The 12,172-nt window shown below is 48.4% G+C and overlaps 1 protein-coding gene across 9 annotated transcripts in view; it reads right to left on the bottom strand.

The window, feature by feature from the left end:
• Positions 1 to 12,172, bottom strand: part of Nrap (nebulin related anchoring protein) — an 85,213-nt gene that overhangs the window by 9,552 nt on the left and 63,489 nt on the right. For all 9 annotated transcript variants that reach the window (XM_050149649.1, XM_050149664.1, XM_050149655.1 and 6 more), the window contains exons 29-34: positions 11,257 to 11,454; positions 9,652 to 9,756; positions 8,370 to 8,468; positions 6,383 to 6,487; positions 5,941 to 6,048; positions 4,776 to 5,087 (exon numbers count right to left, since the gene is read on the bottom strand). In XM_050149649.1, coding sequence (XP_050005606.1) covers positions 4,776 to 5,087; positions 5,941 to 6,048; positions 6,383 to 6,487; positions 8,370 to 8,468; positions 9,652 to 9,756; positions 11,257 to 11,454 — 927 coding nt within the window. The remainder of the gene's footprint in view (positions 1 to 4,775; positions 5,088 to 5,940; positions 6,049 to 6,382; positions 6,488 to 8,369; positions 8,469 to 9,651; positions 9,757 to 11,256; positions 11,455 to 12,172) is intronic.

Genomic DNA, 12,172 nt, shown 5'->3' with positions numbered 1-12,172 from the left:
AGCCCTTGATCTGTCTACATTGCCTACAATGACACCGTCACCCGGTCACCTTTCTTCTCCTCTTTATGGAAATTTGGTATTTTTAAAGGTGGAAAAAGCCTCTCTAAGGAAATCTGAAATTTGGATCTAAACGGAGTTGATGGCATTTCTCTAATTTAGATATAAGCCCTGCTGTAACGCAAAACACCGCTCCGGATGCCAGCCTCTCGGCCTTTTTAGTTCTCTTTCATTTCAGGCTCCACAGCTCTTCTCACAGCGGGCCTCAGAGCGGGCCCGTTTCTGATCTCCTGTCTGCCGGTTAGTGCCCCTGAGCCAATTCCACACTGCTTTCTGACTGGTGAAGGGAGGCATCAGTCGGGCTCGGGAGCAGGTTTCTAAACCCCATGTCAGTAAGATCGCTTTTCATACCGTGTCTTTTCAGTCTACACCAGCAAGGCTTTTGCCTTCCGCTCCGATAAAGAGCAGCGAAAATTGGATAAATTTCTAAGTTGGAGAGAATAGTCCTACAGGGCCTCTTCACAGCCGGGTCCTGCTCCTTTCATGAGCCAGATGGGGTGGGGGCACTCTTTCAACTTGTCTTTTGTTGGGCCGAACAGTACGATTACAGGTAAGTCAGGAAGCAAGATGTAGGTCCCTAAAGATCCGGCTGTGCCTCTGACTCTGATAAACACATCATCTATTGACATCTCTCCCCAGCCCAGCGTTGACTATTCACACAGACCCCAAAAACAACACACCTGCCCTGGACCTCACCATCAAAGGAGGGAGAGAGGAGGGGAGCTGAGGAAAGTCAGGAATCCAAAGACGGCTTCAGAGAACAAACCTAAGAATAAACCTTCGCAAACTGCCCGCCCCAACCTGACCCGTCCAAATGCCAGATTCTGTCTTTCCTTATACTAACTTTGGAGCCCACTTGAGAATTTGTGGTTGTGACTTTCCAAGCACCCCCATTTTGGAGCAATCTCTTGCCAAGTGATGAGTGTGGGTACCATACAAGCAACTGTACCCAGGCAGTCCCCGGAGGAAGGGTGTATTTGTCACTGTATAAGAAGTAGCATCCTTACTAGCTATGAGGAAATATTTCATTATCTCAGTGCACACCCATTTTGTCTTGCAAAGAAGGGTTCTTGTTCTCACCCACAGAATAGCTTTACTGATCAAATGATGTTTTGGACATTGAGATGAGCTATGGGCTTCTGGGCTCTGGGTACGTGACACTGGAAGGCATCAAGAATACAGACTAGAGTGTCTGGGTCATAATACAGTCGCCCACGGAAGCCCGAGAGACTGGACCAAGGGTCAGGACACCAGAAGACCTGCCCCATCTCTTTTTAGTTCTAGGGGCTTGAGAAAGTCATTTCTCTGCCAGGTTGTGACCCAAGGTCGATGACTTAGATGATGAGGACCTCACATCTGCATCTGTAAAATTAAGAGTGATACTTATACCTATCTTAATATAAAATGAGATCATGCAAAGTATTGACACTAATACCTGGCCCAGGAAGTAGGGGTTCTTACCATACCACACTGGGAAAGGGTGGGGCACAGTATGTTTCAAGACCTCCTACAGCCCTGCTATGAGATCATGCAGGAGCAGAGAACAATAGAGTCATAAAAGACCAAACAGGCTCTGGAGGTCACTGCCATGTGTTCATGATGGATGCCCCCAGGCCAGCATGCATCTCAAGGGTCCTTCAAATGAAAGCAAAACTTGACATGACACCAGCAATCACAGCCTTGTAGAGGTTAGCCCAAGTGGGGAGTGTCTGGCCAGGGCAGAGAAACACAGGAGAAGCAGCGCAACCAATGAATTTCTGTTGAGGAGCTAGGGTGGCCCTGCAGTTAAGAGCACTTGCTGCTCCTACAGAGGACCATACCTCAGTTCCCAGCACCCAGCAACCATACAAGCCAACCCACAACTGCTTGTATCTCCAATTCCAGAGGGTATGATGCTCCCTTCTGGCCTCTGCAGGCATTATATTCACATAAGATGCACACACACACACACACACACATACACACACACACAGAGTTTTTAAAGGTCTGATGAGCTCAAGTCGAGCATGTGTTTCCTCTTCTATATAATCTAGCCATGCACCACAAACATTTGATAATGACTGCCGTGAAGCCGAAGCCCTAGGCATTATCCCTCACTGTGAAAGAGAGCTGAAGTTCGGGCTTCGTGCATCTCACCAATCATAGGCTAAAAGCAGTGCACGGGCATCACAAGGCCATGTGAAACTGAAGCAATCATTTCTTAGTCTTCATAACTGTAAATCAGATCCCGTTTTTAATTTTTAATATACAGTTGCCAGCTACCATTTCTCCTTTTGAGAGTATGTTTTCAATAGTTTTTAAATGTTAAACTTTTTCTTTCTTTTCAAAAATAACAGTAGCATAAATCATACCTTCAGGTGGTATTAATTTTTTTCCTTTTTTCTCTCCTTGGTAATGTAAAAGTTGGCATTATGCTGACCCTATTGTTAAGAGAAAATTTCCCTCGACTCTCGAAAGTCTGAGATCATGAGCCAGATCAAACCTGGCTGCTTTTCTGATTCTGGGATGTAGTCCAAGAAATAAAATAACTACTCAGGGTCACCTAGCCAGCTAAGGGCAGAGCTGGGTGAACATCCACCTTCTGGCTCAGCAACACAGTGTGATGAATCATTCATTAATAAGGTCATTATTATAGCAGCCAATAACCATTTGTGTGTGATACCCTGCTCATTGCCATAGACCAAGAGCAGACACTTCTCTGAGGGCAGCCAGAACTGGGGACTCGGTGGGGGACATAGGAAAGCAGCTGTCTCTTCTAGGACTCTGTGGGCCAGGCTTCAAGCTAAGCATAGCATATAGAACAGTTCTCAGCTAAAAACTGGCTTCTCAACCCAAGTTAACTTCGCTTCCCCAGGGACGTGTGGAAATGCCTGGAGACACCTTTCTACTTTGGTAATATACGCTTGAGACCTGGGGTGCCGCTAAGTGTCCCGCAGTGCTCAGAACACACTTCCACCAGGTACAAAGACGTGACAAGGGCCAACCAACAGCTGACAGTCTAAACTGGGAGTCGTTTCTTCTCAGCGTTGTCATAGGGCGCAGAAAGATGACAGGTGGCATTATGCCTTCCATTCTGTGTGTGCTACATGCCCACCGCATATGGTGACTTCACTACTGTCACCAAGGCCAAGACTGGGTAAGGATGAAGGACCTGTGCAAGCTCGCATGGCCAGTGTGGGGGAGTAGGATGTGCACCTCAGAAATGTGGCCCAGAGCCTTTCTACATGACATGGGGTAGAACTGTTTCTAACCCACCCCTGCCCCGGCTCGCCCTTGCTCTCGACTAGGACAATCCCTCTCTTTGAGAGCCTTTGAGTCTACACCTGTTGACCCAAGTTCACTACTGTGTTAAGATCCTCCGAGAAAGCAGGAGCTTGGAGAGTAGAATGTGAGCCCTCCTTACCAAGCCCACCCTACCAGCTGTCGCCACCCAGCGCTGCAGCAAAGGCAAAGATGTATCAGCCATGGCTGCATTACCATAGCCCTTCAGCCCGTCTTTCCCATCTCTAGGCCAATGCTCTGTGCTCCATCCCCTGAGACCTGGTCATTCATCCACATCGTGTGTGTGTGTGTGTGTGTGTGTGTGTGTGTGTGTGTGTGTGTGTGTGTGGTGTTCATAGTGTATACATACATGTTCACATCACAAGTGTATGTGCATGTACAAGCCTGCAGTTGGCATCGGGCATGTCCTTCAGTCAATCTGCACTTTATTGATTGAGGCAGAGTTTCTCACAGAACCTGAAGTTTGCTGATTTCTGGCTAAGCCAAGCTATCCAGCTTGATCTGGGGACTCCTGCCTCTATTATCTAAGTGCTGGCTTTTATGTGGGACTTGGAGGTCTAAACTCTGGTCCTCTCACTTCTGTGCCAAGTGCTTTGGTAGCTGTGCCATCTCCCAGCTTTACTCACGGGTTCTGTTTGTCACCACACATGCCACGACTGTTCCTGCTCATGTCTTTGTCTCGGAACTGACTGTCCTATTTGTATAGACTTCTCTATCCCCTTCCCTCCTTTCTTCAGATGTTGCTGTTCCTCTGAGAACTAGAGATGCCCTGCTGTAAATGGCACATAAGCTGGGTGGTGACGCATGTGGGCACCACCGTAACCAGAGCACTTCACAAGTTATGGCAGAAGCAGCTAACATCTGAGGTCATCCTGGGCTATATAGCAAGACCCTGCCTCAAAATAAAAAAAAAAAAAAAAAAAACAGAAAGATTGCATATATGCATGAATACACACACACACACACACACACACACACACACCCCTTCCCACCCCACTTCTGTGTTCTCCGTATCTCCCCAGCAGGTATCACCATCCGAGATATAAGGTATTGGCCCATGCCAATCACCATTAGTCTTCCCCAAGGCGGTGGAAGTTCCACAAGCACAGGAGATATTTTTTTACTCTTTTCCTGAAAACTGCATTCTCCCGGAAGGAGAGAAGAATTGAAGGGAAGAGAGGAAAAGAGAGGACAGGACAGTGGATGGGAGAGAGGTCAGAAACTCAGAGCAGATATTCAGGTGAAGAGAGACGAAAAACAAGATACGCCAGCAATGTGCTGGCCATATAGTGGCTGCTCAATAAATGTCAGCTGAGGAAATAATCCCTACCTGGAGGACATAGGCCAAACAAGGACAGAGAGGGTTCAAAAGGTCAAAGATGAACCCTGGGTATAGTGGAACGGAGGTGGGATTATCAACACTGTGTAAGCCTTACCTCACTCTGTAGGGCATGGGCTTTCTTGGCCCAGGCCATCTTCAGATCCTCCGGCAGAGCAGTGAACTCGTGGCACTGTGTCCGGTAGTCATGGTCACTGGCCAGGGCCTGGGCCTTCCTGGCGTGGACCAGGTGCACCATATCCATGGGCAGGTGGCACTGGGCTTGGCTTCGGGCCGCCTCCTTCTTGTACTGATTCTCGCTCTGCAGCTGGCCCATCCGCTGGCAGTGCCGTAGCCTTGGGTCATCACTCGCACTCCGGACCCCGATGAGCCGTCCCCGCTCCTTCACAAAGTCATGCCTATAGAGAAACTAGAAGGGACAGCCATCTGGTTAGGGGCCAGCATGCAGCTAGCACGTACTCACCTCTCAACGGGACATAAGCATGTGTGTCTGCTTGGTTAACTCCATCACGGGCCAAGGGGAGGGAGCACCTCTTATGATCCAGGTAGTCGTGACTCTAAGAGCTATCACAGGCATTTGGCCCGAAGCATGCCTCCCTCCCTCCCTTCCTTCTTTTCTCCCTCTTTCCTTCACTCCCTCAGGGCTGAAGGATGAAAACATTAGACCTCCCTTCCTATCTAATTAAAATCAGATCCTTAGAACCTCAGGAAGCACCCTGTTCCCCTTGGGTATCCTGTGGCCTAAAGGAATTTCATCAAAAAGGGCAAAAAAGGAAACTTGTATTTTATCCACTCATATTTGGAAAAGCATTAAACCCCAAAGGCAGGTTCTGCTCATTTGAAATCCACATCTTCTGTGATTTGTTTGTAGGAAAGAGAAGTCACCTTCATATCCCAAAGCTATGGACATAGGAAGCACAGTTGGCGGATTGTGGCGGGAGAGTCGGAGGCAAGGGGAGGAAACCGCCATCTCCTTTCTGTCCTTGTTCTGGGCAGGGCTGCAGACAGGCAGCTCCCATGTGACCACTGTCTGCACTTTACAGTAAGACCTGAGTCATGGGCTCCTTCAGCCAGAGACCTCAGCGTGAATTTAAACCATGTTCGGCCCTAAGGACCTCGTTCAGAGCTAACAGATTCTGCAGGTGATGTCTTGTCTCACACAGGTATAGATTTGCTTTAATTTGGGAAAAATCAGCCTCACACATTGTTTTCTATGAAGTTAACAGAGAGGAGGCAAGATGAAGGTCAGAGCGTCCACTCACGTCACTGGCTATGTCCCCGGATGCCCGCGCAGCCTGGAACGGGAGAGCATCTATAGTCAGCTTGTAGCCTTGAGCACGAAGATTATGCCAAGACTCCTTGTATTTTGCCTAAAATGGGAACACATGTATATCTTTTTAAAAAATACATGAATCAATGAACAAAGGCTGCATGCCCTTTAATTTGTAGCATGGTGTACTGTAATCCACTTGTGAGCGGCAAATGATCTCTGTTTCACAGAGCAAACTCTCGTTAGCTGTGCCCCGTGGTAGGCTCTGAGCATACATGTACATATAACACACATAGATTTTACAGAGGCATCTAGAATGGGTGCTTTTGTTGAAGCTTCAGCAAATGGTGGAGAGGTGGCCATCAGATCACTTGCGTGACACCACGCTGGTGACTTTGCAACACGCTTGAACTTCAGCAGGGAGGAAGACTTGCCTCGCTCAGGTTGTCTGCATTGGCTTTCGCTCGGGCGAACTCGGGCAAACCAAGAGTCATGGTGTACTGGTGTCGGGCATCCTCGCCAGCTGCTTTGTAGAGACGCTGAACCCAAGTGAAAAAATAAATGAACAGTGAGAAGCTTGGCAGTGGACACCTCCTTGACAAGCGGTGTGCATGTCCTGTGTGTGCAGTTGGGAAAGCATGCCAGCGGAAAGCACCTTGGACACAGGTGCAGCCTGGGTTACCAGGACATTCCCTTTGGTAAAGTAAGGCTGTGTGAGTGAAATCGAGTAAAACGGAAGAACCGTGTAATGAACTGCAGTTTGTTCCACTAGATGCTGCAGAAGGTGAACAGGTAGAGACTATCCTGAAATCCGTCCCCCTTATACAGCACAGACCCTCTGAGACCTGGGGCTTACAGCAGAAGAGCTTCCTGTAGAAAGAGGCAGCCCAGCTGGGCAGTGGTGGTGCACACCTTTAATCCCAACACTCGGGAGGCAGAGGCAGGCGGATCTCTGTGAGTTCGAGACCAGCCTGGTCTACAAGAGCTAGTTCCAGGACAGGCTCCAAAACCACAGAGAAACCCTGTCTCGAAAAACCAAAAAAAAAAAAGAAAGAAAGAGGCAGCCCTGGTCTTCACCCTTCCCTGGTACCAGAGAGCAAGCTGAGCTGGGGCTGCCCTGGAAGACTTGTCCCTATGCTCAGAAGTGGCCAGTGCTTGCTGACTTCTGCAAGGTCAGAGCCCCTCGTAAAACACAGTCACCCTGCTGCCCACAATTTAGAAAGACGGAGCGAGGGCAAGTGATGGCCTCTCTGTGCAAGATGATGAGCTCTGTCTCTTTGGGGCATCGTTATCCTCAGGTGACACCTCCAGCTTCAGAAGGTTTGGCTCAGATGCGGAGGTGAATAGCAAAAATAGCCAGATTTCCACGTAGCTTCTGAAAGCTAGTGTTTGGAGAACCTTAAAAAGAGAAAACGATCTGCTAACCTGTGTCTGCTCAGCTGGCGTCAGAGCCGCAGCAGGACGGCAAGCCAGCGGGCCAGGGAGATCATTTCGGCAGAGGAGACCCCTTCCTTTCCTGTTATTTTATACTGGGAGTGGTAAACGTTGGGGTGAATACACTGACTGAACTGTGAGTGAGGTTCAGACGAGGCAAAGGTTCACGAATCCAGACAGATCTTGTACTCCAGACCTGCCCTTGGGTAACCACAAGGCCTCCATAAATGAACATTGTATTTGTTTGCCACCACCTGCCTAGAACAGAAGCACACGCCAGCATTTCTCAGATTCATATGTGTGAAGGAGTCAGCTGATGGCCTTGTCTGCTGTCTTTTTGGATCCAGCCACTCCAGGGTGTGACCTGAGGCTGGGATTCCAGCCTGCTCCTGTCCAGAGGAGCCAGACCACAGTCTAAAGCAAATGCCCAACTCCTTCCTGATGGAGGAGGGTCATCTGTCTATGTGTGACTTTCATTGGTTAAAAAAGAAACTACCTTGGCCCTTTGATAGGACAGAAAATTAGGTAGGCAGAGTAAACAGGATGCTAGAAAGAAGGGAAGTGAGACAGACGCTATAGCTCTCCTCTCCAAGATGGACTCAGGTTAAGATTCTTCCCGATAAGCCACCACCTCGTGGTGCTACACAGATTATTAGAAATGGGTTAATCAAGATGTGAGAATTAGCCAATAAGAGGCTGAAACTAATGGGCCAAGCAGTGTTTAAAAGAATACAATTTGTGTGTTATTATTTCGGGTGAAAACTAGCCAGGCGGCTGGACGCTGGGAACGCAGCCCACTGCTCCTTCTACAGAGTGGGGCTACATTTTCCTTTCCTCCAGAAGATGTGTTAGGTTCTGTATGAAATGGTCTTTTCTTTCCAAATCCCTCATAAACTCAAATGCCTTTCTCCCTCTGGGCCCATAATAATTCATGCATCCCCCTCCCCCTTTAATCTAGCCATCCTTAAACTGCCATGGAGACTTTACCTCATTGGTGATCTGGTTGCTGAACTTGGCATGCAGAAGGTCTGGAGTATCTGTCACAGCTGTGTACTTGAATGACCCAGGATGTTGGCGGTATTTACTCTGAGAAAGGAAGACAAGATGGCTTGGTAAGGGAGAAAACAGTTAATGCTGTAAATCTTAATTAAAGGTGTGTGTGTGTGTGTATGTATTGTATGTATAAGTTTGTGTGTGGTGTGTATGTGCATGTGCTGTGTGTGTATGCTATGTACGTGCTCTGTGTGTGTGTAGTATATGTGTAAGTGATGTGTGTGGTATATGTGTGTATGACATGCATGTGAGTATTCTGTGTGTGTGTGTGTGTGGTGTATATGTGTGTTGTGTGTATGGTGTGACTATTTAGTTATTTATTTAGTTTTTACCGAGAAATCAGCAAGTACATAGCTGCTGTTTCAACACAGTTGTCAGAGAAACCCTGGGCTTGAATCGGTGCCAATCCTTACAAAGCCAAACCGAGATGTTCTATATAACCCCATGTGACTAATTTAGAAGCTGGGGATCAGAGAGGACAGGTAACTAGGCTGAGGTCACAAAGCAAATGAGAGCTGACCTAGAATTTCCATCCCTTATTTGTTGGTTTCCAAAGCCTGCCTGTTCTCCATTGTACCATAGGGCTGCCCTTCAAAGGGCCTAGGAAGAGTACATCTTAGGAGCTCCTGAATCAGTCTTATGTATTAATAGAGGAACTGACTTGATAGTCTTGTGTGTGTGCATGTGTGTGTGCACATGTGTGTGTGCGTGCATTGTGCATACATTTGTGTGCATGCATGTGTGCGTACGTGTGTGTGTGTGTGTGTGTGTGTGTGTGTGTGTGTGTGTGTGTGTGAAAGCCAGAGGTCAATCAATGTTGGGTGTCTTTCTCTAGCCCCCTCCACTCCAGGTCTCTCACTGAGCCTGGAGCTCACCGATTCAGCTAGACTTATAGGCCAGTGAGCTCCAGGGATCCTCTGCCTCCACCTCCAGAGAACTGGGATTACAGATCCACACCACAGTGCCTGGCTGCTTCAGTGAGTGCTGGGGATCTAAACTTAGAGCCTCATGTTTGCTCACTGAACTTTACTGCTGAGCCATCTCGCCAGTCCCCAGTAAACATTCTTACACGGTCTGAATGGAAACTCCAGTAAGAACTGCACTAGGCAAAAGGTGACAGCTTAACCTCCAATGGCCTGAGCAGGGGGACACAAAGCCCCTGATGTGTCTGCCACGCATCCCACACTACCATCCCCCACTTGGAGTTCCACCTCACCTCACTGATGAGCTCGGATGCTTTCTTTCTTCCTTCAATCTCCAGCGTGCCAGGGATGACACAGGGAACACCACGCATGAAGTTCAAGTCCGAACGGTACAGATTCTACCCGGAACAGACAAGCGTCAGAAAAGCAAGCCTCCAAACAAAGAAGCCAGAGTAGCCAGGGTCTCGGGACACTGTCTGTAAGCACACGCCTAGAACTCCAGGCAGCATCGATCTGTCTGTGCACAGATGTGGTGCCACTCAGCAACGGCACATGAGCGCCTCGGTAAAGGCTCGTCTGGGAACACGTGGGTCAGAAGGAAATCATCCGCTATCACTTCTCTGTGAGTAGATGTGACAGGGAGGCCGGACGGAGTTCTGTTTTAATGTGAACTATCAAATCATAAACGCTGGAGAGGGTTGCGGCTAGAAAGTCAGGTGTCTTGGGGCCAATGTACAAATGGTTTAACTGATCTTTCAAACAAAAGCCTGCAGCAGCGGGCGGTATTAATTAATCATGGGTTAAGGAAGAACTAATGAATCAATCCAAAATAACTTGGCAAAGACCCATTGTGGACTGTACCTGTGTGGGGAAGGGCAAGAATCAGCTTGGTGGTTTGGAATGACAGTTTAAAGAGTCCCCGAATCTACGCCCCTTAGACAGCAGAGTACCCCCTGGGTGAGCTGCCTTCCGGTTGTCACCACAGCAGCAGACAGGGTAAGTGACAAATGGCCTGAGATGAGTGTGGCAGTTCCCTCATCCCTATAGCTACACTCCTGACAGTTTGTGTCATTCAGTAAGTGCTGTCCACAGGCACGATGCTCAAGAGATGACAGATTCTGGATCTGAGCCCTGCTTGACTTGCACGCACTGCTGAACCAAGACAGAGGTCTCCCTTTCCTCCACAGGGCTTCTTGCTTGCGCATGCCTGGAACAGGCAGACCTAGCAGGCTGGGAAGGAAGGTGGGTACCAGGATGCTGCTGCCTTTGGGGAGGGCACACGTCACTGCTTCATGTATGTGAGGCTGCCTAACTCCCCTGTGCCTCATTGCCTTGAGGAACAGGTATCAGGAATTAAACATGTCACCAGAGGAGTAAAGATGTCTCACAAGGACCGAGACAACCCGGGAGGCATTGCCAGTGCCTGACTGCCTGGCCTTGATCTATGTTCTTCCCATAAAACAGCAAGAAGGGTTTCCACCCAACCCAAGACCAGGGGCAAAACTGGAAAATCCTGAAAACCCACAAACCCGTGTGGCATCTCACCCATTCCTCGAGTACAGTTGATTCACCTTAGATGACTGATTTGCCTGCCTGTGTCTTGGACAATTTCTCTGGACAAGGGAATTGTTAATGTGGGAATATGGTAGGGGCTAGATGAGGTCATCTCAATGCTTTGAATACAGTAGAAACACTCAAGGCTTGGCGACAGTTCTCCCTAGAGCATTGCAATTAACTGTGCATTTGGACCCTGTGAGAGCTCTTGGGCTCTCTGTTTAGGATCTCTGACCTCAGGAACCTCTGGGGGCTTCACAGAGCCAAGAGGAACTTGAGGGTCCCTGTCTTGTGATATAAAATGCTAGGAGAAGGGCCCCGAGGGAGAAGCCCGGGCTCTTTACCTCACACTGCAACTTGTGAGCTTTCTTGGCACAGCTCAGCCTCAGGTCTTCAGCCAAGGATGTGTGTTGGGGGAGCGGGTGTCTGTAGTCCTGGTCGCTGGCCAGGTTCTGAGCCTTCTTGGCATGCACCAAGGTTACCATGTCCAGCGGCAGATGGAAGTGAGTCTTTGAGTGTTCAAAGGCTTTCTTATAACTCACCTAGAGGGGCAGACAGATCAACAGCCACTATTTCAAAGCTACTATTTGCACAGGACCATCAGGGACAACAGCTATGATGCAGTTGTCTCATCAGCCAGAGATACTGATGCAAGGCCATACCCCTCCTTGCAGACACTGACCTAATAAGCATGCTTGAGTTTGGTTTCTAACTTTGCAACTCTTGGGCTCTGAAAGTCACTCTTTCTAGCTGACTCTGAGAAAGGGACTGAGCCACTCAGTCTCCTTATCAATAAGCCAGAATGAATACAAAGTCAGAGGTTAATGCAAACCAGGTGCCTTCATTTAGGTGAGCACAGATAAGAATGAAGTGGGATGTGTGTGTACGTGCATGTGTACTCATGTGCATGTGTGTATGTATGTGTGTGTGCGTGCATGCGTACCCGTGTACACGTGTGTGCATGAGTACCCATGTGCATGTGTGCATGTATGTGTGTGCATGCATGTGTACCCATATGCATGTGTGTGCGCATGCATAACCATGTGCATGTGTATCCACGTTCATGTGTGTATGCGAGTATGTCTGAATAAGTACATACTCTATCTACACAGCTAAACTACGAGCAACTTCATCAGACTGTAGCTCCAGGAATCCAGTCTACCTCCTAACCAGCAATCTAGAACTTCTTGCATAAATCTTTCTCCATTTCTAAACATTTGCAGGAATTCGCTCTATAGTGCACACATGTGTGCATGCACA

The sequence above is a fragment of the Alexandromys fortis genome, unplaced genomic scaffold, assembly GCF_014885135.2.
Source record: "Alexandromys fortis isolate MF-2015 unplaced genomic scaffold, M_Fortis_MF-2015_v1.1 scaffold_16, whole genome shotgun sequence".
NCBI lineage: Eukaryota > Metazoa > Chordata > Mammalia > Rodentia > Cricetidae > Alexandromys > Alexandromys fortis.
This window is presented reverse-complemented; position numbering and strand designations above follow the sequence as displayed.